The 27,960-nt window shown below is 36.8% G+C and overlaps 1 protein-coding gene across 3 annotated transcripts in view; it reads right to left on the minus strand.

Moving 5' to 3' along the window:
• Positions 1-27,960, minus strand: part of ZNF385D (zinc finger protein 385D) — a 418,148-nt gene that overhangs the window by 331,355 nt on the left and 58,833 nt on the right. For all 3 annotated transcript variants that reach the window (XM_071429336.1, XM_071429338.1, XM_071429335.1), the window contains exon 2: positions 1,943-2,221. In XM_071429336.1, coding sequence (XP_071285437.1) covers positions 1,943-2,221 — 279 coding nt within the window. The remainder of the gene's footprint in view (positions 1-1,942; positions 2,222-27,960) is intronic.

Here is a 27,960-nt window from a genome sequence, read left to right on the forward strand (position 1 = left end):
GATTTATACTCGTCTCAAAAAAGGCATCTCAGAGAGTTTCTCTATTCAAAGTGAAAGGAGGATGGTTACTCAAATATTCAGTTCTTATTCAGTTCTAACTTCTAGCAAGAAATATTTTATACTGGTCTTTCTAATTTACAACACTCAGTTGAAGAGAACTGAACATGGTGACATGAAAAATCCTTTCCTTATACTCTACCATACATTATTTTCTCATTGGAGTGCTACATTTGACGATATTCAAAGATCTGCCAGATTTGAAAATCCTTAAGTTTCACATAAACTCACAAAATAATTGCACTTTGAAACAAAGAGCTAGATAGTCAATCAGCTATTTTCTGGCTACAAACTGATGCAGCTACATACAACATTGAATATTCCTAAGGAGGAAGTAAGAAATATGCTGCTATACTGCTAGTTTCAGCCTCTCCAGAATATCAATGTTGAACCATGATTGAAGCTCTTTGATACTAATTTCAGCATTGCTTAATTGCTAATTCTTTCATTATCATGGATTAAAGTGGAAAAATGAACTGCAGAAAAAAATCTTTCTATCATTAGCAAAATTGTTGTGCTAATAATAACAATAACAATTCCTCCTTAACCAAAGATAGTAATAAATTAGACTGTGTTTATTTGGTTTAATAGAGAATGCATTTGTGGATAACCACATTGCACCTTTAATCAATTAAGAAATCAATCCTTCTTTATGCATTTCCACAGCTCCTACTAATAGTAGTAGCATTTTTTTCTAAGCCTGAACTCCGAACATCGTCAAATGTTGCAGTCCCACTGGCCACTTAAAGACAAACTTAACTGTATTGCTGAATATTATGGGAGTGTTATTTGTTTTATTGTTGTGTTTTACAGAAATGTGCAACACCTCATACACAGAAAAGCACTCTCATCCAACATACTTAGACAAAATATCAATGTTATTCCCCACTCTAAGTGTGGGAACAAAGCAGAGACTATTAAAATAATAATATGAAGTTCTATCTAAGGATTGTTGTTTTGCATATCCTTCTGCAGGTGGGGCAGGAAGCAACCCAAGGTATAAAATAGTAAGCAACATGTGTGATATTGAGAAAGAAAGTCTGAAAGTCCTAAGTACATCATATTAAGACAATTATTTTCTGACATAGTACACAGAAGCAGATACAAGAATGCAGTACAACCCTATACATGGTGCAGCAAAGTTAAGTACTACCTGTTGTTAAATTGAAAAAATTGCAACATGGTAATTTGTTTTTTCTTATCAGGGACCATCATTTGCCTTCATTATCTAATCTGCCTTAGTACAAAAAGCCACATGTGTTTTTCCTTGGGGATCACAATTCACTGTGATGATTGAAGAGTATGTCACCTGCTATGAAATGCTTTCCTCAAAGCTGTCAATGAAATTATCAAAGTCAAAATAAGTTTTGTTCTATCTCTGTTTCAATTCAGCCATGATCTTGAAACAAACTTGTGTTAGCTGTGGGTTGAACCCAGAATAAGCAAGCTAAAGGAGTTTGGGAATGTAATTCTGTGTAATGTACTTGTTTCAATTTATTTCACAACCCCCTTACATTCATTAAAAGCAAGCACGCCCATAACAAGGATAACCTTTCTAGTAGACTGTGAAATATGGAGTATCACTGATTATGCTGAAAACCATCAAAATGTAAATGAAATGAGAAAGAATCTGAATCAACATCATTATGTAAACAAAATATAAACTGAAAACTCTTGTAATAACACAGATGGTATATGTTAAGCTATTTGCCAGATGCTAGAGATGACCTCCAGCACTCTGAAGTCACCAAAAGCCTTTGCTTTAACTTCAAAGTATTTGTTGTCTGAATAAAACAAAGTTTATATTCATATATATCAACATAGTGCACATTGCTGCAATTCTCAGATCAAAACATGGCAAAGATCTATATATTATAATGCTTACCATTATCACTTTTGAGATTTCCATTGCTGAGCTGTTTCAACCTCTTCTGGTGGGATTTGCCGTTGTAGTGGATTTGTGCCTGAGCAGCAGAGTTTAGCTGAATGTTACAGACATTACACAAAGTGAAATTGGTGTGTTTCTTTTCTCTCTCCTTCTTTTCTTCAGTGCCATCAGCTGCTAATTCTTTCTCACCTTCCCGGTCTGGGAGAGATGTGAAATCTGAATTGTATGACTGGTTATCAACTGGTAAATCAGGACTCCAGGGCTTCTTCATATTTTCTGAGAAGAAAAAAACACATGAGAGAAAACTGATGAGAACACAAAATAATATAGAAAAGATAGCAACATCTGCAAACCACTAAAAGGCAGAAAATAAGTTTTTGCATTTTATATTTTGACATTATATTTCCACTCATATATTTTGCTTTCTGCTCAACTTTTTCAGTTCTTCTATATAACTTGACTAACTTCCCAGCCAAATGAAGCCAAAACTGAGCTACCATTAGATATGGATGTGGCACCTCCTGTGATAATGGATCTAAGAAAGGGTAAAAACACTGCAGGAGGTGAGAAAAAAATGTGAGACAAAACAACCCTTCAGTCAATGGAAGAAAAGGGGGAGAAGGTATAATTAACAGAAGAACCTCCCTCCCCTTATAAATTAGTTCAATATGTTTAAATGGACAGACCTCACCCTTGAGTTTATTAAATATTTAGCAGCCCCAGTCATCCTCTCCCCACTTCCTGTGATTGCTTTCAAGCCCACGTCTAATAACTTCACAACTTTCTCAGAACACTTCAAAGACAAATAAACATGTTATTAGTTTCTTATTTTAACCACCCAGGATTATAATTGAAGGATAGTTAGCTTAGATTCAGCTAATACCAGACAGCAACAACTGCAGAAATGAGAAGATAATCCCATCTGCAGAACTTCAAGTGAAACCAGTCTGTGAGCTTCTGTGATTAAAAGCGAGCAGAAGTGGCACAGGTAAAGACATGCTCTGAGCACTGCAAACCTAATTTACTATTCAAGGAATGCAAAATGTTATACCAACTTAGCATTTTGATGAGACCTTTATGTACCATATAAATCTTTAAAGTGCTTGTTCACCCAGACTTAGTGAATAAATGAAGGTCTAGACAAAGAATCTAATCTATACTTTGAGTGACAAAATTACTGCAGCCTTAAATACGATGATGCTATTTGGTCTCTAATTGACAAATCAATCAACCTAGAGACAAAAAAAGATTATTGCAGCTACACAAGAAAATGGGTCTTTAATGCCAGATCCAGAAGAGTTTCAGTGTCTAAAACAAGCCTCCAGATTTGGGTCTGATTACAACAAAATGCTGCAAATCATTCTTCAGATAGCTTCAAATGACTTAAATTTCATCAGCTCAAGTTTTTTGACAGATCTCACAAGGATTTAAAGACAATAATTGCCTTCAAATAAAATCACAAAGACAAATTTATCTAAAGAAGAAAATCTAAAATCTATCAATATTCAAATCAGTTTCAATCTCATTTTTCAGATCTGCTTGATATCTAATTAGCATTGTGTTCTATGCTAACCAAACCCCATTTCATTTAAGAAATTACAGACTCTAGTCTGAGAGGACCTTTGCACTTGTTGTAGATTTAAACCTCCCTCAACTAGATCTGTCAGTATTATTTCAGCTTCTGTGTAGTCAGCTCTTATCTAGGATCATAGGTGTTGAAGGCAAGAGATGAGAAAGCAGGCTAAACAATTCATTCCAAAGCAAAAGACACTGTGAGACTGTAGAAGCTTAGAAGAAAACCTGATGGTTTTCAATAGCCGACCTATAGCAAATTTCTCCTAATGGAAGGAGGAGGTTTCTCCTGAGGAAGAAGTATATATCTATCAACCTCTCAGCCCTTCTGGAGTTTGTTCACTCCTAAGATTCATCTGTCTAAAATATTTTTAAATTAGTAAATTCAGTCTTTAATGAAAGCAATATAAGGATTAAAACGTTATCAGAATAGAACAAGTTTTACCAATTTGGTCTAGACGCCAGTAACAGTTCAGTAATCCCATTTTATATATATGTTGTACATTTATATATATATATATATATATATATATATATATAAAATCTATTGCATTGAAAGCATTCCCCACTAGAGAGCAGTGTGAATTTAAAATTACAAGAACAATATATCTCCAGACCTATAGTACTAGCCATATAGGCATAAGATTACTATTAAAAAAAACAGATTTTTCAACCAAGATGTACACCTTTGTAAGCAAATATAATCTAGTAAATTAAACATTGTATGCTATGTGTATGCATGTCTCATTCCCTTTGAAACATTTACACACATAAGCTGGCAGCCTAATAAAATGTATTAGCATGTCATTACATCCTTGTAATATTCCTGTCAAAACAGTCTAATCCATTAAAGTCTTATTTTTGACATATAGAATCTGTCTTGCATTACAATTTCATTCCAGAAAACAAAATTACAAAATGCACACTCAATAATGGCACAATAAAATAATAAGGGATATTCCACCTTGGAAATAAGTGATTTGTACATCTACCATGTGCTTTCCTTAGAAAAGCATGTAACATCATTAGAGCTGCAATACATTTTTGTGTATGGCCCTGTCACTCTCAAATTTGGAGGAAGAGGGTAATTTATAACTGGAGTTTAGGTAACAACTAAGAAAACAGAAGTTTCAGAAATATATATTACACTACAGTACATCACCATTTTCTTTACAGATACACAGTGATTTCTGAATATATAATGACACTGCTAAAGGAATAAAGTGACATGTTGCAAACCTTTACACCTGTAAAGCTGGTATTACATGGCAGTACTCAAAACGCTCCATTTAAGAAAAAATTGAAAATGTGAATAATTTTTTTTTAAAAAACAGAAACAGTTTCTGATTAAAACATTCTGAGTCATTCTTATTCAATATTTCTTAAGGAACAAGCAAATACAGATAGGAAGTGATGAAGAAGAGGGAGATTTATGACTGCAATATGCTGATATACTTTTAAAATACAATTTACCACTCCAAATAGTATTTTTAAATAAATAAACAGGGGAAAGAAATCATTTTCTTAAAATCTTGTAAAGATCCACGAATGTTTAACCCAACACAGATGCAGTCTAACTCATGAAAGCAACAGGCCTTCAACTCATGCATGCATCATTATATACTTCCATTTTCTGGAGTAAAAACATTTAGGCAGCAATTTTGTTTGGCAAAGAAAAGAATGCTTATTTCATGCTATTGGAAAATTACACAGAACATGGTTAAAAAAAGCTTAACTTTAAAAGCAATTTTTAATTTTTGTCAGTGTCTTATTGGCTTGATAATATGTGGATAAGCTTTTAATGAGAACCCTCTTTCACTGTCATCATATTATTATGATGTTATTATTAGAGTTCATGTCAACTGTACTGGTTACATATCTTTTAAAGTCATCAGTTTTGCAGAGAACTATTTTTTCCCCATAAAAGAAAGCCAACTTCTCAATTTTAGGGGCCCTAATGAAGCCTGCAGAGCACTAGAAATGAGTGAACTAGGCATACAAGATCCCAAAATTTCATGCCAATTTAAATAGCACTCTGGATAAATGCTTACATTTATTTACCCTGGGGCTCTGAACTCAATTTTGGCTCAATGATGCTTACCAGTAAAATGAACTTTGCACGACATTATAGCTTTGTGAAGTAGAAAACTGTCCCATATGGAAAACCAGCACAACTACAATTTGTGGTGTTTGCTGCCTTAGATCACATAGCTACTTCCTGGGAATTTCTCTTCTAAAATGTGCTTGAAAGTAGGGGATTAGAAATCGCATCCTTCCCTGAGACAATCCTTACCTTTTTAGCTGCAAGCCAATGGCCTACTTTCTAGTCAAGAAAATGGAAAGGAAATATTACTCATTTGTACTACAATTGTTCTCTTTCCAGACCACCTTATCAGCATAGAACTGTATCAATGACTGTGACTTGGGCTCTGTGTACATAATACTTAATGTTGGGTACATTCAAGAGGCCAACAGAGTACAGGAATCCCAGAGACCACTGTGTACCTAAGTCTGTTGTATTTAATGCAGACCTCCTGCCATTGATGAATGATCTAGGTCAGCCTGGAGAAGAGAAGGCTTCAGGGTGACCTTAGAAAAACCTTCCAGTACCTGAAGTGGCTTAAAAGAAGGCTGAAGAGGAATGTTTCACAAGAGCCTGTAGTGATAGGGGGAATGGCCTCAGGGTGAAGGAGGATGTGTTTAGATTAGGTATTAGGGAGAAAAATACCTCATTTTAAGTGTGGTGAGGCACTGGAACAGGTTACCCAGAGAAGTGGACTCTCCATCCTTGAACAGGTTCAAGTTCAAGTTGGATGGAGCTTTGCATAATTTGGCCTAGGAAGATTGCCTTCCTATGGCAGGATACCTGGAACTAGGTGATTTTTAAGGTCCCTTCCAACTCAAACCATCCCATGATTCTACACATGTTAAAGCATATCTCCTTGTCTACTTCCCAACAGGTTGCTACAACAAACACATTCCTGTAATAGCTGAAGGATAGAAAAGATGGACAGGGCATTAAGGACAAAGTCCACTAATTACAATATTCAGGGATTTCTAATATTTCTTTTCAAAACTGTGAAAGACATTCAAGTAGCAATCATCAAAGATGCAGATGTTTGCATCACAGTTACTCATTCCCAGACTCTATTCCTAGACATTTTAAATTTCACCAAGAAGGTCTATGCAGAGTCCTCTCACTATGAAGCAGACTAAAGCATAAACTCTGGTGTTTTGTGGTCAGAAAAATATATTCCTATTCATTTGCAGATGTCTATGCTGTAGATCTCAAATTAGATGGGATGAATTTTGCTCTGCCTGTGCTAATGTCTCTCAAAACATTAAAAAGACTGAACTTTTGCAGGTAATAATAATAGTACTCATTTTCTGAGATATCAACAGATAACAACAAATATTGAGAGATACCATCTGCTTTCAAGAAACTGTTGTTAATGCAATGTTTAAAAAAGAAACGAGCAAAGGAAAAAGAAAATAGAAAAGGAAAAAAAAAGAGAGAGATTGATCTCTTATCAATATCTTCATCTTGTCAGTTTTCACATATTTGGGGGATATTACTGGCATGCTACACCCTCTGGGAAAAACTGCAATCTTCTCATCTTTTCAAACTACATAAATATGTTGTTCTATCATTCAGGTGATAGGACATCACCAGTTGACATAAGTCACTGTAGCACAGTGACTTTTCCATTAAGCTTTTAAGAATCTTCTTCACACTGTGAGTGAAACTACATGCCAGGACCCTTCCCAAAACTGGTATCTCCATGCTAAAATCTTCCTATTTATGTTATGCTCCTTGAAGCTTCTTGCTGCATGGGGTATTTGTGATGCCTTTACTAAAAAGCCATGAGTGCTAACTTGCCTTTGCAACCTTTAATTGAGCTCACTGAATAAAATGCTAGCCCTCTAGAAAAGTATTCCTGGGAGAAGCCTAAAATCATCATACTGCTATCTATTTTAAACATGGACAGTGGGGGCAGGGTAGCCTGGGGGAAGGATCAGGCATACAAAAAAAATATATCCTTGGCTTCTTCCACCTCCCATTATCACTGGATGATCCCAACACTGCAGCTTTCCGGTTTTGGTCGTGGCTGCACCTGCTCCTGGTTTAGAGCCCAGAGCGATTGAGGTCATGAAGGGCCCATTCTGCTCATCGCGGCTGCGGCAGAACAAGCACACAACAACAAGGACTGAGCAGCAAAGCGGTGACAGGACACTCACGGTGAAAGCTCTGCATCTGTGGAACACAGATCCCACCCAAATGACCTCAGCAACCTTCAGGATATGCTGCAGGACCCATCAGTTTTCTATGGATGGATGGATGGATGGATGGATGGATGATCGCCATTTCAGTGGAAGAGCTGCTGTGGAATGGGAAGCTACTGGGTTCTGAAATGCTTTTTAGAAATCAATCAATTTTTCAGGGTCTCCTTCTTTCTGAGCCTTTTTGATTAAATTTTTATACCAAATAGCACATAATACAATAAAATTTGATGTGAAAATCTGGAAAATATGTGCATTAAGTAATTTTACACTGTAGGAAGGCTTTTCTACTATGCGTTTTAGTAGCAAGAATAATCATTTGTTTCTAGAAATTGAGGAAGATTTTGTCAGGTCATACACCCAAGAGCTAAATTAATAGTCAGTGACAAAACTGTGGATAAAACTCAGTATCTCTTCTTGCCGTGTGCCTAATACAGCTCAGATCAAATCACATTTAAAGTCTATATTTACCATATTTTCTCTTTAAAAATTCCACAGAAAATAGAGTAAAAGAGGCATCTTAGCAGGGGGGACAAGAAAAGTCAGGGAGGGAAACATCCTTTTTTCTTGTTTATTGTTTCTCTGCATCCTACCACCTCCAACCAGTCTGATCACTGCTGCTAGCTACTACACCACTTCAATCATCCATGGGAATAATAAGAAGCTCATAATCATCATCATCTCAGGTGTTTTTGTGAAGTCTAAGAGGAAAATAATCTCTAAAGCAAAACTGCATCAAGCAAAAGAAATAAAGGCACGTTTTCCACATGTGCTGAGGGGGAATGAGGTAAAATGAGATTGACATTATTTGGGGTTGGAGGGCTTTATGATTTTATGTCTCTGTCCCAGGACTCTTCCCAAGAAATGCTTCTCTGCAAACTGAACCCTATAAGAATAGATACTTATCCATTTGAAGCAGGCTCATTGTATATTTGTATACCTTAAGCAATAGCACAGAATATAAAAGCCTGGGCTTTTGTTTTGCTTTGCCGGGAGAGCACTCAAATCTTTCAGGAGAGGCTGCATTTCAATAGTGCAGCAAATGAACAAACCCCAGCCTAGCTCCCATCACAGCCACATGCACCAAGAGATCCTAAAGGAACTTACAGATGGACTAAGCAGAAAAAGTTCATCGTTTCTTGGTTCAGCAGTTCCCTCATGCCAGAAGCAGCTAACAGACATCTCATAGTCTGAAAATATACTGCAGTCAGTTTTTTAATTGAGTTCTATAAAAAGAGCTAAGCACTAATCAACACCATATGTTATTCAATTAGCTAGTAATACATATCTATTTCTCAAGCCTGTGCTAACATAATGGAGCACTTTGGGTGGTTTGGAACTATTTAAAGGCTAAGTAATTAATTTGCAAACATCAGCTTCTAAAATCTGAGTAGCACTACAGTGATGACTTACAAGCCATGAAAACTCCCTCATTTGCTTTCTATTCAATCTGTTTTCAGAAACAGTCCTCGTGAAAACAAAGATTTCTGCATAAAATAGAGCCAGAAAAAGACACAGGTTCAGTTATGGGTGTGTTACCCAGGTCCAGAGGGATGTTCCTCCCATGCAGGTGAAGGGAGCAGCTCCTGTTTCGTCACTTCCCTCTCCACCAGCAGTATATCTTGGTACAGACCTTGTACCTGAGGCAGTAATTAGCATGACAAATGATAGAGCTAGCAAAGCTGTGCAGGCTCTGCCTACCAAGAAAATTTGTTGCTGTCAAGCAACATGAAGTGCATTATTTTATTCCATATTCTTGATTTTCACATACGAAATTGTGCTCACAGCCTCGAAACTCAAAACTCCTGTCAATGGTAGTCAGAGTTGTCCGAGCTCAAACAAAAGGGACAGAAACACCCAACTGCAATTCTGGCTGCCTCTGCTGGACAAAGCCTCGGTTTTAGCAATATTTTTGAGAAGGTAGGCAGTCAGAACAGGTTTTAAAGGGAAAGGAAAAATAGAATAGGGAATTACAATAATAGAATCTTTTAGGGTGATACAGATCTTTAAGATCTTCAAGATCTTCGAGTCCAGCTGTTAACCCAGCACTGCCAAGTCCACCACTAAACCATGTTCCCAAGAGGCACATCCCTGTGCCTGTTAAACACTCCCCTAGGAATGGTAATGCTATCAGTTTCCCAGACAGTGTGTATAACTGCTTGATAACAATTTTGTTGAAAAAATTTTTCCAAATATCCAGTCTACACCTCTGCTAACACAACTTGAGGACATCGCCTATCACTTCTTACCAGGGAGAAGAGACTGACCCCCCCCTGTCCATACCTTCCTGTCAGGTATCTGCAAAGAATGATAGGGTCCTGAGCCTCCTTTTCTCTGGACTAAAAAAATCCCAGCTCTCTCAGGTGCTCCTCATTAGATCTGTGCTCCAGACCCTTCACCAGCTTTATTGCCATTCTCTGGAGACATTCCAGCAACTCAATGTCCCTCTTGTAGGGAGGGGCCCAAAACTGAACTCAGGATTTGAGGCGTGGCCTCACCAGTGCCCAGTACAGGGGGACAATCATTGCCCTGGTCCTGCTGGCTACAATACTGCAGATACAAGAATATAAGAATATTACTTTTGATTTCATAAATAAAAATCACTTTTTTTTTTTTTTTTTTTTTTTACAGACTCTCTGGACCAACTCCCATATGTGAAATCAGCCTACAACCTGTCATTCAGATATCCTATAAGGGCCATTTTCCACTTCAAATATCTTCAGTTTTGCCAGTACCTAAATATCCAATCAAAACTTTATCTCAGCAGAAAGCAAGAGCATGAACAGCTGTTTGGGCATAACGAGCAACTCATTTTTGCAGACGAGAAAGTTCCATTTTTAACACTCCAATACAATCACTACCACTATATCCAAGTAGGCAATTTTTAAAATTAAGTTTCAGTTACTGTTTGTGACAAGTTTGCTGATAGGTTATATCTTTGGATACACAGGCACCTTTTTTTCCCATTTTGTGATTAAGTATTTCAGAAATAAGTATTTTGGCAATATGCTGATGAAAATACATCTACAAAATGAAACAAGAAGAGAATTAAAAAGGCAAGCCACATGAACAAGCTCTGTGGGAATTCTGTTTAAAAAAATAAACAACCACCACTTTCCACAAAGAAACCCAAACACTGCAGAATAACGAATCATAATTTTTAGAAAGACAGTTCAACCCCTAAAATCTTTGTTATGCACAAAAAAGGCAGCCATTAGACATGAAATGAAATAAAATAAACTCACAATAAATGTAGTAACAATGAGGAAGAGGAAATTAAAGGCTACAAGCAAGAGATAACTGAAAATAAGATTTTTTTGTTTTCAGTTCAAAAGAAATTCCAGAAATATGTGGGGTTTTCCTTTTTTCTTTAAATCTAAGAAATTTTAGAAATTATTCTTTGTTGTATTTGAAAGATAATTTCCAAATATTTTCAGAGCTCTATGGTTTGAATTTTCAAAACTTCCAAGGTCCTAGTAAATAGCAATATTTACCACAAATAAAAATATCCAAAAGACAATCTCCTCCTCGATTTTGTTATAATTTTGTTTTAGGGAATTGCTCTGTGGATATTTTTAAACAAAAGACCTTGAAAACACAGGAACCATAGAAGACCAAAACAATTTTAGAGCAATTTTAGTGCTTCAATCACTGCTCCCTTTGGAAAATATTTCTAAATCAAACTTTTGCTTTTCTCTAAATGCTTTTCTAAAAACACTCCATTAAAAAAAAAAACCTTGAGGAAAAAGTCTTATGGTTGAATCTTATCATTTATAGTTTCACAGCAGGAATCTTTTTTTTTTTTTTCAGATTATCTGCTCATTATAAAACATTCAGATAGCTCTGGCAACATTTACAAGTATAGGGATTTTTTTTTTTATTATGTTATTGCTTCATTACACCCACTGGGCCATTTAGTGTTGAATTTAATGGAGACCAGATCATTTTCCAAGCAATGCAAACACATCAAGGTGAAAGTCTGTTGTGTTTGGAAATGTTAGCAGATGTTTCTGCAAATGCTTGTGAAAGTTATCGTTGTTTATCTTACTCTCAAACCTCTGGATTGCATTTTCTTTAAATAATACATTCACCCCTGCATTCATGGTAATATGAACACAATTTCTGCTAGTTTACAGCATGTGTTTTTTTGGGTAGCTGTTACAATTTTAGCTGAGAAGCATAAACATATTGTGTGGAACTTAAAAAGCATATTCTCTATCATGGCTTGACAGACAATGCCTTTGCTATTGTCTCCATGGCTGATGGAATGTTTCTGCTTGTCAACTATACATTTATCTGAATCTCTTCATCAGTACTAGAGATCTAAAAATAATGTCTAGCAAATCAGACTATCCTGGACACGCATTGGTAAAAAAATCTGAAAGACAAATCGTGGGACCTGGACCTATTTATGTTTCCTTGGGATGACACAGTGTCACAGAGCAGCAGCTAAAATCTTTTGTTACAGTCACACAAGGCCAATGTAGAGCTTCGCTTTTGCCACTGGGGACTTATTTTAACACAAGGACTATCTGTCTGTGTCACATTTCTAATAACCTTTTCATCACAGTACCCAGATGTAATCCATTTATAGAAACGCTTATGCATCAAAAATAAAAATGTGCAAAAGGAATCTAATTACTGAATACAGAAAGTGGGATGATTTATGTTTTATTTGGGATAAATTCAGGTGATTCACTATTAGTGAATGTAAATATATTTTCGAGGCGTGACTGCTGTAATCCCACAGGGTGAGTGTGTGTGCCAGTGCACGTTCAGGAAAATGCATCATAAAATATCAGGACCTAAGAGGACGTCCTGGGCAATGAGATATTTATGGCACTAGCTTTTCCCTTGCATTACTTTCCCACGAGTGTAATTCACTCCTCTGCTGAATTGTGTGGAAAATGAAGGCAGGGCATATTAGGGAGAATTTGCTTATATTTTTTATAAGGCAAATAGCTTTTAAGCTAAGTGTAAGAGGAGGGTTTGAAATTATTTCTGTAATGTTTTTTGATGCAAGATCTCAGAAATACATTACCTATTTGGAATTTGGACATATACAGTTCCACAAAAAAAGTATGGAAATGCAGGAAACCATAGGCAAACTAGGGAACAGAAGCCCATATCTCCCATCCAAATCAGTAACTGCTTCTAATTTTGCTTCTAAAAGTCAGCCCCTGTTTGAAATTACTGATTGCACAGCATAGTCCAGGAGTATCTTCCAAAACTTAAAGCCTATCAGAGAGGCCCAGGAGTTCACTAAACATGTTAATCAATGACAGTGCCTTACTAATGTTAAGATACAAAAAAAGCTTCTAAAATAGGAAAGTTTTTTCCAGTTTTGCAGAAATCTGTGTATTTTTATACATCTTTTCCATGCAAAGTTGTGTTGGATCACCACTTTCAGGATTCCACCACCATGTTATTTTTTTCTTGGGCTTTATATGGCATGCACTGCTAATAATTACAAATCAATGTTTTTTTCTGAAACATCCTCCCATGATTGGATGTATTTCTGAAAAAGAACCATGGAAAGCATGAGAATAACATCACACACAGAGAAGGTAAAATAGCTGATGACTTCCAGCTTTCTCTGGGAGACCTTCACAGCAGCACTTCTCTGCAGCATGTGCTCACAGCACAGACCCTTAGCTGCTGCTTTTCGGCAGCCTGAGCACTTTGCTCAGCCACTGCGGTCTGCAAAAACGACTGCTGCTGAGTGAGGGAAATCTTTCTAGCTCTGCTGGCCATCTGCAACAACTCTCAACCTGATGGGTAGGCTGAAAATGCTGAAAAGCCCTGAGAAGTCAAGCATGGTCGAATTCAAGCCCTGGAAGACCTATGAAGTTTCTCTCTTCAGGCATGCTGATTCTGATGAAGCAGCTTATAAACTTTATTATACATAGAACAAGTTTATAAAAATCTCTGGGATTTGCTCAACTACTTATTTTTTAAGAATGACGACTCAACTTTTCATTAAAATGTTTGTTAGCAGTAAAAGTCATTTAAGACTATTGATAAAATATATACGTAATTTTTAAGATTAAGTGATTATGAAAAATAATTTTATGGCTAAAGTTTAGAATACTTGACAAAATATTAAACTGCCTGATATTTCAATGGTTTTTCCTCAGAATTACCTTCTCCAATTCACCTCATAATCTAAAATATTGCAGGTCACTGAACATGTACATAACTTTGATGGAAATGAACTTTTTAGAGAAGTTAGAGAAAAGTTAAATACAATGGTAGTAGTGATCTTTAGCTATATATAAAACAGAATTTTACAACATGGTGCTCCTTCCACTAAAAACCCAGACATCTAACTGGATCAGTTTTCCTCAAATGGCAAAATGTATATATATATTATATATATATATAGATATAGATATACTACACAGATACAAGTCAGGTTGACAGCCATTGAACTCAGTGGCATAACACTGGCATAAAAACAGTGCAAGAAAAGCAGAATCAGATCCTCATTTTCCTTTTAACTAAAGGAAATTCATAGTAATTTCAGCATCTCAGCAGTCACCATAATTTCTGCTGTCCTTGCTATGAATTATAGAAACTTTCACTTTTTAAATTTATGGTATCTTTTACAGCTTGGGTTAAAGAACACTTAAAGCACTTTCAGTGTTTTATATACCTGCACTCTAGAGGAATAGAAATGAGATTCCTTTATTAATTTAGACCTGGACTACCAGAGTATTCACACTAGCAGTCTCAGTGAATTTTAATGGGATTACCTGCATAAGTAAGAATTTCTAAGACAAAAATCAGAAAAGGGAAGCCTTACATGATTAAAAATTACAAAGATTACAATAGCTAAAACTTCATTGTTGAGTGCCCAACTCACAAAGCTACAATTCATTAAACTAATAGTCAATATATATGTGATCAATCAGAGAAGTGTCATTACCTCTATAAGGTAATAACATCCAAACAATGTCAAATTACTACTTCAGTCGTAAACCTACATATTGTTTCCTCCCTGAGAAGTTTCTTTGACAGAAGAAAACTATTGAATTATGGGCAACCAAGTTAAAAAAATAATCTCCCAATACACATTCATTTACTTTGGCTTCACTTTAATGGCAATCCATTTGAAATCCTTGTCACATTTTCTTTTTGTTTGTCACAGAGGCATATGAACAGAGAATACTGCATGTAAGCAAAGCCATCAAAACCACAGCCTAAAACCAAATAACTGAACAAGTGACCTTCCCCTAAGCCACTGCACACAAGAGACTACTCCATTCTGTCCCTTATTTCCCTAGTTTAGACAAAATCCTCATTATTTTACTTAGCACTATTTAAATCGAGCCAAATAATGCCATTTGTAATCAACTTTAACTGTCAGGAAGGAAATGGGAATGGCCTACCTTGCAGCATAGCAATGTTACCCATTTCAGCATGCCCTGCTCCTACAGCAAACACATCTGGAACCAACACACACTCACTGTCATCAACTGCTTTTCACAAAACACTCACTTATTGATCACTACACTTGTCACTCTTCATTGACTGAACTTCATTCCACATTATTGATTTTTTGCTGCTTTAGCAAATTCTAAACTTTCGTCACAAGGAGAATTCATACACAAACCAAAGCAGTGATCACCTATCCTGGATACTTCTTATATCAAGCACTTCTGCAGGGGTCTTCATTTATTGAAGAATTACTCAAACAAAGTGATAACAGTTTTTCAAATTTCCTTGCACGAACTTAAATGTTAATGAGAAAGATGAGCAACAGCCTCTGAGCCCTACAGCCCAAGCAGCACTACGTCAGTAAATTTCAAATCTTGTTCTGTACTAAAGTGTCAGGCTCATGATTGCCAGATGTAGGCGTGTGAATTTCGTGTGCCGGGCACATGACTGGCCTGCGAATGACATGTGCCAGGCATGTGCCTCATACATGTTTGCCACGTGATTGCCACGTGCAGGGCACCTGAATGCCATGTGATGGCCTCCTGGTGCATGCTTGATTACAGGCAAGTATCAGAGTGTCCTAGGGTGACGTTATGATGCTTGTATCCCCATTCATGTGTTCTGTTAAGGTTGGATATTATGTTCTGTACCTTTAAGACCGGCTCTGAAGAGGGAAAGTTTTGTTTTGGTTTTCTTATCAGCCTGGCGGGACAGAGACTGCAGCTTTGCTTTTTCTGCTTTTGCTTTTTGCTTTTGCTCTCTCGCTCTTGCTTGCTTCGCTTCTGCTTGCTTTTGCTCATTAGCTAGTTTAGCTAAACTGTCCAATTTCTTCCTGGACGGTTTCTCCTTTCCTTTTTCTGATCATTTCGAACCTGCTCCGGACTGGGACCTGAGAAACACCAAGATCCTGCACCTTCTGGCCTGCAGCAGCAGCCCCAGCGCCGGAGGGACTGAGAACAGAGCGACCACCCCCAGAGAGACTTTCTGAATTTGTCATCTCTTTTCAGAGTGGTGTCATCCGGCATTGTTCATTTTGTGTGCTGGGGGGTGCTTTGCCTGTTAAATAAACAGGTTCTTTCCACTCCTCTCCGAGGAATCCTTCCCGAACCGGTTGGGGGGAGGGGCCGTGTGGGTTTGCTTCCTGGAGGGGGCATCCTTTGGAAATTCTCCTCCAAATTTGCCCTAAATCACGCCCACGTTGGGCGCCAAGATTTTGTTGTGGTTTAGGGCAAATTTGGAGGAGAATTTCCAAAGGCTGCCCCCTCCAGGAAGCAAACCCACACGGCCCCTCCCCCCAACCGGTTCGGGAACGACTCCTCTGAGAGGAGTGGAAAGAACCTGTTTATTTAACAGGCAAAGCACCCCCCAGCACACAAAATGAACAATGCCGGATGACACCACTCTGAAACAAGATGACAAATTCAGAAAGTCTCTCTCGGGGGTGGTCGCTCTGTTCTCAGTCCCTCCGGCGCTGGGGCTGCTGCTGCAGGCCAGAAGGTGCAGGATCTTGGTGTTTCCCAGGTCCCAGTCCGGAGCAGGTTCGAAATGATCAGAAAAAGGAAAGGAGAAACCGTCCAGGGAGAAATTGGACAGTTTAGCTAAACTAGCTAATGAGCAAAAGCAAGCAGAAGCGAAGCAAGCAAGAGCGAGAGAGCAAAAGCAAAAAGCAAAAGCAGAAAAAGCAAAGCTGCAGTCTCTGTCCCGCCAGGCTGATAAGAAAACCAAAACAAAACTTTCCCTCTTCAGAGCCGGTCTTAAAGGTACAGAACATAATATCCAACCTTAACAGAACACATGAATGGGGATACAAGCATCACAACGTCACCCTAGGACACAGAGCCAGTACCACAATCACCTACTAATAGGTGTTATGGTAGGAAACAAAGCAGCTACCACTCTTCCTGCTGTCACCACTTGAATCACAAAGAGAGATACCAGAAGGGAATGGGTCTCCTCTGAGGGAAATCTGACAAATGTCCCAGCAGAGAAATATTAAATGAAAGAGGGTAGCCAACACCCAAGATATGAGTAAGTTTCACAGTGGCACAATATTTTCTCAGAGCTATGAAGATAGCACAGGATTTTCTTCTCCTGAGAGAGCATTTTTTTAACAGTGGGATTAGCTGATAAATGATGCCCCAAGAGCCTTTTATTCTGCCTGCAGGAGCCTTCTGCTCACCACAGAGATAAAAACCAGCAACCTTGACAAAATGTACAATCAAACACGGTAAATTCTGGCAAAAAGCAACATAGCAAAGCCAAACTATTCCAACCCTGAGCTTTCCTCTCACGCTGACTTTGCAGATTTCATCCTTCAGATATGAACTTTTGGGCTCTATTAATTTGCACAAGTAATGAAAGAAGCAGACAACCTGAAGAAAGCCATTTGCTAACATTGCCTACCTCCATAAACAGTCATTTCTGAGCGTGTATGCAAGAGCTTTCTGTTTTCACAATATAGAACAAGAACCTACTCTACCAGTAGTTCATCAGTGAAGAAAGAAAAACTTTTAAAAAGGGGGGAGATATAGAGATAATAGAGTGAGATAGGTAAGTATATAAATATTTGTAATGAAACTAAAGGAAATACACTTTGATATTGTAGATGTTAGCTTGGTAAGGGCTCTGGTGTCTATTTTAATAACAGTAACTGAGTACATTGTTGGACATTGAGAACTTCAAACCACATTGCAGGATTATGCCAAGGAACAAATAGAAAGGACAGCATCATAAGACTGACCTTCAGGAAACTCATGAAGTCAAAACTCATATTTTCCTGACAGTCTTGTGGTCTGTCTCCTTGCAGATCCTCATTTTCATTCTGATTTCTTTTCTCTAACGCAGCTCTCCATTGATATTGACCACAACATGCAATCCACATTTTAAACTAAAGTAATGCCCTTAGCTATGCAACACACTAAACATCATAAGTATCTCATATTTGTTTTCACACTCACTTTCACATTTGTTCCTCACTCTACTTTGACATAATTTCCACTAGGATTATTTGCTTGTCCCAATTCAGTGCTGCCAATCACTCACATAGATTTCCCACTCACTTTATTTAGTGCTACAAAGACAGCTTTGTTCCTGGAGAACTTACTTCATGCTTCCTCTCAGTTCCTCTTTTGGAGGTGACTATTTACATTAAGCTGCAGAGCAATCCCATCCCATCGTGCTTCCAATTACTCCAACAGCCCCAGCTGCTTCCATACTGTGAAATACAATCCCCCTTCTTCAAGCACATTCATTACACAGAACTTTTCACCACAGAATCTCTTCATCACAAAGAAGGTTCCTTCTTTAAAGATGAACAGTCTTATTAAGACATATTCATAACCTTAAATTTTGTATCAGTACCAGAGGCACAAAAGAAGCAGCAGCAAAAGAATATTCAGCTAAAATTGCATTACTATGAAGCCCAAAGGTCTTTCATTGCCATTGCAAAAGGTATTATTTTCCTAAAATACACTGAAGAATACATGCATCACATAAAAAAAGAAAATGGGTTGGAAAGACTGCCTACAGAGACACAAAAGAAACCAAATCTTTCTGAAATTACTAATTTTGCAGAAATATTTTTAATTGAATTAAATATTAGACTATAAGAGCAAGATGTAGAAAGCATCTACATTTTAGCATTGCAAATAGCAGTGAAGTTGGGAAAATTAGAAGCATGCACTATTATATTTGCTTTATTACCTGCAGGAGCTTGAAAAAAATACTTTATAGAGAAACAGTGCTGACAGCAGCAACCTTGTTGAAAGCCTTTTACTGTGTCTGTAAATCTTGTACAATTCCTGTCTGCATCAGGACAAAAAAACTTCACTCAGTCATGCAGATGCCAAGTGAAACTTGAATTCATGCTTTTGGGTCTCCAAACTTTGCGCAGATTCTAACATTAACAGATAATTTCTCCGCTTTCTTTCCAACCCTCCTCTTCTCTGCTTCTTTTCCTTTTCTTCACAACTTTATTTTTCCAAGGTTATTGGAGTTTAAAAGAAAACTGAAAAATAAAACTTTTGTTGTTTGGATATCAGAGTGATGTTTATTAGCATTATATTATGTCTAGTCTGAAGAGAGGTTCAGCAGCATTTTTCATAGTCTCTTGTTCCCTTTTGTTTGCTATTTAAAGAGAAAATACATTAGAAAACTATTTGATTTTCTACCACTTGAGAATTCAGCAGGAAAAAATACCAAATAGCCCAGAGAAATGGCAGATAATTTCATAATCACTGTAATCTAATGCTTTCTATATAAGAAGAGCAAAAAATCATAGGAATGCCCCAATCACAAAAGGCAAGTGCTTAGATAAAGGCTAATGCTTGAATTTTGGATATAATATTTTAGAAATTCAAAGTGTGACACAAAAGGAAACTCCTGCGAAAAGGTGATCTGCTCCTCAATTTCAGTAGTCTTTCCCAAGAAACTGCTAAATAATTGCTATCACTAGTATTATTCTGTATAGTGTCTGTATGTGCTGAAGAGAAATTTTTTAGGTCATTAATAAAGCTTTGACATTTTGGTTGCATTTTTTTGTACTGTCTTTTCTATAGGGACAAGTTATTTAAAATTATGCCCAAACTGAGCCTAAAAACAAAAGACATGCAATTAGTATAATCTATTGATTGTTTTAGTCTAACTTATATGAGTATTTCTGCAATTTCTAAAATCAATAATCACTGTATAATAATTGAAGTACTATTTCATCATAAAAACATCATTAGATAAGGGAAACATGCAAGTATTTTCAGTAGTCACATGGACTCTTTTTAAAAATCATGACACTGTTGGCCATTTTTTGGCATTTAAGTCCAGTCGTTATAAACGTGAAATTATCAGAGTAAGACATTTATCCAAATGTATTCACACAATACAAAGCATCTTCTAAATCTGCTAAAGACACTTGAAATCCATGTATTGCCACTCTATTATGTGCAAAGCACAGTCGTCTGCTTCACTGGAAGTATACATTTGTTCTTTAAATAATTCAATTAATTAGCCAATATTTGTTTAATGCTTTGAATGTGTAATATTTTCCAAAGCAGCTGAATGCTATTACCAAAACAGTATAGGACAGATATTGCAGGCTGCAGGTAGATGCATCTTTCTGCACATTCAAGAATTACCCAACAAATGAACACTTAGTTGCATTTGAGTAATAGATTGTGTACGGGTACTTGGCAGGAAATGCTTTCTGTGAGAATTATGGTCCAAAATTTAAAAACTAGTTTATTTATTCCTTCTAGACTCTTTCCCTGGATTTTGTTTCACTGTTTAAATTCAGGAAAATACTGTTTCCTGTTTGGGATGGACTGAGTTTTCACAATGTTCCTTAACCCAGCTGAGGGACAACTGTATCGATGTCAGCAAGCACAGAGAACGTAGAAAATCTGAGTGGCCTGCACAGTAACAAAAGTTAAAATCAGTATTTGTTAGATCAGGCAGCCCTGTTAAAAGGACAACCCTAACATTTGAAAACTAAAAGCAGTGTGCAGAGAGACTAACCAAAACTCCTGCTGGAACAAATCAGTGTCCGGCTGCACGACAAGAACCGCGATCTGCATCGCCCATGCGTCAGTCCCTCCCCACCACGCACCACTGCAGCCCCAGGCAGGAGCTGGGTGAGGATGAATCATTCCCTGACCTCTCCATCATTTCCATGGTGCACTGAACTCCACTTCCAATGCTGTCAATGCCATCTACCAGAGACCAGCACACGCTCCCACACATACACAGAGTATATCCTAGCAATAACAATGCCATCAGGAGCTTCCCCAGTTTGAATAAATTTATGCCTTCCATAGAAATAAAGTTACTTTTATAAATGAATGCTTATTGTTTGTACTCTAATAAAGAATTTGAATTAGGCTCATCTTAATTGTATTTGTACGCAGTATTTCCAGCGTGTGTTGTCTGAACACCGCATAAATCAATACCACCACTGAACTTAGCATGATCTTGTACAAAAATAGCATCTCTGCTCACTTCTAGAGGGACTGTTTCAAATACTGTTGCTTGACAGAAGAGGATGACATGCAGGTTTCCTAGCACAGGCAAAAAGCCTTAATCTCCTGGGAAAGGCTGAGAAGAGAGGGACATGGATTTACAGCAGCAAGTGGATAGTATGACATACCAGCTTCCTAACTCTTGGTTTTTTATAACAGAAATATAGCTCATAGGCAAGGACTGAGGAACAAAGGCACTTTTTCAACAGCTCACAATCTCCAAAAGTTTATTTAATTCTTCACCTAGAATTCAAATTTTACTGGCTATGTGAAAATCTCAAACCAGATCACAGGGGAAAAGCCCAGAACTGGTGAATATCAACCCTCTTCACAAAATGAAACTCAGGACTTCATGTTCCATCATGTATTTATCTTTAATTTCTACAGGTTCACATCCTCAGAGTTGTTATTTGATTTGCATATTCTTTCAATTAATAACATAAAAGAGAAGATAAGGAAAGCTTAATAAATTCAGTCCAGTTCATGAACCTTGTTAAACTTGTGCTTGCCTTAATTCATGTTGAAATGCAATTCGCTTGTTCTAATATTTCATTATCAAAGTCCGTAATGAACTTGCTCTGAAGCCAGCAATTTGATTTAAAACATATTAAATCCACACTACTGGCTGCCAAAAAGAAACAAAATAAATGTAAGTCATATTGTTCAGATGTTAAAGACATCCAACATACTTTAGTAAACATCAATTCTTCTATGTCAACAACAGCAATCAGAACACTCATTTTACACATCTTCGTGATCACAAAGAGTATTCTAGCAGGAAGTTTCAAGGACAGATATTTCATCCTCTGCCTTGGCATTGTAGATTTTATGGATCATGACAAGCAAGGGTCCCTTTTCTTCCCTTTTAGAAGGCATTTCCAGTAATTATTTACCAACCAATCAAAAAACTCAAGAACTGTTCCTCTCTCAAATCATAAATTCAAATGAAATTATATTAAATCTATGACAAAAGTAAGCTATTACTAAACTTCGGGAATATTTAACTGTATATCACACTATAATCCTGCAGCTATAGATGGGATGAGTTCTCATGCAACCAAGAGTTTGTTTGGTTGTTTCATTCAAGCTCCTGACTATTTTACTGAAAATAATATGGTTACTTGAGACATAAGTCTGGGTTGCATTGTTCCTCTTTCTGGCAATTATACACAGTTCTTTCTCTTTTTGAGAGAACATGAAGTGATATTAAAGTGAGAATAGTGACCCACAGGGTACAATATTCCCCATGTTCCCATAAAACACATTCACATAAGGAGTATAAAATTTGTACTAGAATATTTCCTGAAGTGTGCTACACCCCACAACTTTTTGGGAAAACTGGTGATTGCATATAACATTTAATCAAAGATCCACTCTACTGTAAAACATCAATTTCTCTTCAATTTTCCACTTAGCAATTCAAAAACTCTTTTGAATGTCAATGCTGGCAATTTTCATGCTGGCTACAACTTGGTCAGAATTTAAAAAAAAAAAAAAATCATTAGCATGTTAATAACTTAGTGCCTCTAAGGAATACTTAGTTGGTCCTACATCAGAAAAAAATCTTCTTTTTCAGCCCTATTCATAATTACAATATAAGTATAATTTGCCACAATTTCCTAGGTTTACTTCATTTTAATTTGTGGGGGAGGATTTCTCAATGGGCAGCATGCAGTACTGTATAGTTCTGAGGAGAGCATCTCACTGAGAAATGTTCACAGCCATTAAGGTGTAGAAAAGAAAGCTGAGAACATACACATGCAAATAAGAAAGTGGAAATTTTCTAAAGAGAGCTCAGAGAAAAAAATTACATGGCCTAAATTGAGTTCCCTGTACTAAAATACAGATAGGTGTTGGTAACCTCTCTAGAGTTTATTAATATATTATAAACAAATCAGATTATTAATCAAATTTCATGCAGCATCTCAGTCTTTTTTATGACCTTAGCAATATTTAAAACATGAACAGAAGGAACACTTACATTCATATTTTTGCACAAAATTTTTGTTCATATATGCATTCTCACATGTGCCACGTGTCACAAGAAAAAGAAAGGCATGTTCATAATCAAGGTTTTGTTATTCCTCGAGTTTGCTATTTTTTGCTACTAAGAAATGTAACACCAAGATTACATATAATTGAAAAAAGTGGATATTTAGGATTAATAATGGTGGTTTCAATGTCTATTGTCTTATTTGAAGGAACTACATCCAAATGCAGAATTATGCACAAAACTTCTAACAAGGCAGATTTTAATGTATCGCTTCTTTTTTTTTTTTTTTTTTTTGATTCTTATGAAGGGTTTTTTAGTAATTTGAGGGTGTTCTGCACTCATACATGTTTTCTGGAACAGAAACAAGGTGTTCCAAGGACACTTTCAGCATAGACAACATTTAACCTATCACCATGTTTAGGGAGAAGTATACTGCATCTGTACTAGCAGAAAATTCATAAATTCAGCTAATATTTGGAGTAAAAAATACTCAGAAGCTTGCTGAAGTTGCCCACATTCTTCATGACTTCACCCAATGGAATGTTCCTGTACTCATGCAATTTGTGCAGTTTACATAACAAAATGCACCATTCATGGAATTTTGACTCACCTTAGAACCTCATCTTTACCTTGCCAGAAACTGTACTGCTTCTTACAAACTTGCTCAGCAAGGAAAAATTTGAATACTAAGCACAAATATATACTCTTCTTTTTTTACAAAAACTAAGAAAACCAGTCTTGAAAAAGAGAAGTAGCCAGGAAAAATGCAAAGCACTAGGGAACCAGACACTGAATTAATCTCCCCATTTAAACAAACATTATGCTCATTTGCTTCAATAATTGACCTAATTCACGTGGGAAAAATTAACAACTGGAGAGAAAGGAACCTGAATTTCAGTTGTCCTTTTTACAGTGGGACATTCAAATGTGGGCTTTGAAAATACAAGAGCTTTCCCCAAAAGCACTTAGTGCAGACTCTGAAGCTTACGATAGGACTGGCATTTTTGAAACAGGTGCTTGTCTGAAGCAAGGAATCTTCTCCAGCTAAGACAGTCCAGGCACAGCAAAACTGTACAAGTGTGCACTGCAGGGGGATTTAGAGCAGTTTACACACTGGTACTAGTCTCTTTATATAAGAATAATTTCCCTTGCTCTGAGCCCTCAATACTTGTAAAGGATTGTGGATCTAAACCAAGCCACCCCTTGGCCCTGGAGGATCTTCAGCACACCCCTGCACCAACAACAAAAGCCAAGCTTGAAAGGAAATAAATAAATCTGTGGAGAGTTCTATAGTGAACCTAGAGTGATTTGCATTGCCATCACATAGGAGGCACAGATAAGTTTTAATCAGCCTCAGTCCACATAGAGAGAATATTTACTTGGTGAAAATATAATTAGTAATATTCATAACACTACAACAATCCCATGTATGTGGCTTAATCTAAGAACTCCTTAGCAAGAGCACAACAAAATGCTCCTTCACTTGCTGAAAAACTACAGAAGTAGTTGAGCTGATCTTTTCCACTAAACAAGCTTGCTCATATTCCATTACCTCTCCTTACCATCACAACTTCTTTGTCTAAATATTACAAGGGAACAAATGTCTGCAGTTTCATTTCAGTACTTCACTATAATGTCCATAAATAACAGTGGGGAAAAAATATATGAGTCAGGATGAATTTGGCCCTTATGCAACACTCTTAGGGTACAAACACAAGGTTATTTGCTGTCTGCTGACAATAAAGCCTTGGAATGGTTAAAAAAATCCAACCAAATGAAACAACAACAGAAACAAACAAAAAACCAGCCAACAAACGAAGAACCCCGAACAATCCAGCACTCTGAGTTGCCAGTTTTCTTTGAGAATTCAAAGAGGGCAGCTAAATTGTAAGAAAACTAGGAGAGGGCAAATGCAAAGCTTGCCTAAAAAAGCTAGGACTGGGCAAACTATGGGAAATTATGGAGTTACAGGAAATCTAATTTAATTTCAATTTGTGGAAAAATACCAAATAATTTTGTACCTAAAATGTATCCAGAAGATGAATTAGACCCAACATGGAAGTGTCAAAAACAGTCATGCAAAAACACCCTAAGTCCTCTTTTGGCAATGTAAAGGGCTTTATGAAGAAAAGAAAACCATACAGTAATTCTGAAAGCCATTTGACACAATTTTCCATTATTTTTCCCATGCACATTTTGTAAAAAAATACCCTAAGTGAAACTTCTATGGGAATAATGCTTAAGTTATGAGAAATCTGACCAGGATGTAACTGTCAATTATTTCTCCAAATGAGAAATATGTATTAACAGGCTGTATTGGGATGTGTCCTCTATCCAATATTTTTCATTAGTTTCATTAACAATTGGATGGTAGAATGCAGCATAAACTGACAGATTAATTAAGAATGAAGGGACAGAAAGCACATCAGAGGAAAAGATTAAATTCAAAATTAAATTGACACAGTGAAGAAAGGTCCTGTTGAGAAGATCCCATAAGACAGGAATATTAATCACCACCCATACAAACACAAGATGAGGAAAAACAAGTTAGGTTGAAGTTTTAGGGCAAAAACTATAAATGTTGGAGTAGTTCACAAACTGAACATGTAATTAGCACACTAAATGATAGAATTATACTATTTCAGACAATACCAAAAATGAAAGGTTAAACCACAGTCAAGAAGAAAACTTTTTCTGTTGTCAGTTGCTAAGAAAGAGTATTTTGCCCTTCTCTGAGGACAGAGACTATATTTGTAGGAATTCCTCATAGTGTAAGCACTTTTTCTTCTATTTCTGTTCCATCTCAGGGTGACTTAAGTCTCCTTGCTTCAAACTTGCATCAGAGATCACTAGAACTGGACTGTATTATGGGTTATATCTTGAATACATCTAGTTTTATAAATGCTTACTACCCTACTATTAAGGCTATGTGTTCATGCTCGAGATTTCCAAAATAGGTTTACCTCCCTTTTCTCTTTGGCAGTCAGTCAGTCACTCAAAAAATATACAGAATCAATCAAAAAAATCCTTCATATTTCCTTGTTAAGTTTTTGTGAAAAATGAGCCTAGCCTTGCACTGAAAATAGAAAGAATTTGGAAAACAAGAACTTATTCACAGAATGCATGGAAGTTAAATTTCTCCCAGCAGTTATATTTAATTTAGGACAGTTACACTGAAATAGAGTCATGAAGCAAGATAAATTTGACAAGGAAGGTCAAATTAAAAAAAAAATTAAAAAGAAAAACCATAAATAACTCCAACAAAAACAAACCACCAAAAACCCTCCGCCCGCCTAAAATGTTTTTAATTACTACAAAAAAGTATTTCCTTTTGTATAATGTTTCTGGTTTTTTAAGGGCTTGCCTCAGCAAGGAAATCTCACCTTTCTTCTGCATTTAAATAGGACATGCTTTCACCACATCTGGGTACAAAAATGATACACAGGCATTCAACAGTGATACAGGTTTGGGAAAGTATAAAGTCTCAGCATGACAGCTCCAGCATCAGGATGGGGAGAAGAACAGAAGAAAAGAACAAGCAGCAAAAACAAAAACCAACCAAAACAAACAAACAAAAAAAAACCCACAAGACATGAGAGTGACAGGTAATGTGGCTCCTGCCCACCAGGCCTGAAGACTTCTCATTTCTCCAGTGTGTGTTACAGTACTCTGTGCAAGGAACACCATGTTTGAACAACAAAAAAGGACACAATAGTAAGAACCCAGTATTATGTTTAAATTTAAACTGACAACTGAGGGACTGGGGTTTTTTTGTTTGTTTGTTTTGGGTTTTTTTTTAGTACTTGTAGATTTTCTGGGTCATATGTTGGTGACCATCTCTACACTTGCCCAAAAGTTGTAAACATAATTAACAGGAAAGATAAAACATTTGGAAAGTAAAGGAGGTTTGCTTTGAGTTACCCAAAACTAAAATTTCAATGGTATTTCTTTCCAACCCATAAAGTCCCTGAGATTTCAAAATATTGCTTCATATTCTGAATCCGAGGAGAGCTATGCAAGAAATAAATAAAATACATTTTCACAGAAACCAATTAGTAAGACCTGAAGCTACACTGGTCTGAAGTTCCACCAGAACAGTGAGTGCAGAGGAAATCTGACAGAGAAACACACTGCAGCATATGAATAAATCAGCTACTCCTCATCAAGGCACTGAATCCAATACAACTGAGAGTAAACTTAGATGGCATGTAAAGCCAGTTCTCAGAGGTATTTGATGATGAGTTTTTCTAGACAGCAACAGCTCCAATCAGTTGTGCAATGTACAAACATCCCTGGGAAAATGATCAAATGAGTGAGTGAAAATTTATTTGCAAAACCAAACAAACAACCCAAAATCCTAATTACTGAAAAAAACTGTTACAGTTGGCAGGTATACATTTCCTATCAACCTGTGCAAGGAAGCAGCACTACAGACATGCATAAAATTAAAATACAAGCCAGTGTGCATTTTGCTTTATCTAGATATTCATAATATACTTGCTCCAGTATGCAGTTATAATTACAATTTTTCTTGCTGACAGAATCCCTAAGACAAGAGCTATATTCATACATTTCTGCAGGAGAAATTTCAATGCCTACAAAAAGGCTGAGACGTCATCATGCTTGAGCACACTAGCTGAAGTTTTAAGACTCTTCCAAAGAAGCTCCAGTGAATCCAAAACAGAAGCAAGAATAAAACCTCTCAGGCACTACAGAGTTCC

Source organism: Agelaius tricolor, unplaced genomic scaffold (genome assembly GCF_023055355.1).
Source record: "Agelaius tricolor isolate 1412-34295 unplaced genomic scaffold, bAgeTri1.0.p SCAF_6, whole genome shotgun sequence".
Taxonomy (NCBI): Eukaryota; Metazoa; Chordata; class Aves; order Passeriformes; family Icteridae; genus Agelaius; species Agelaius tricolor.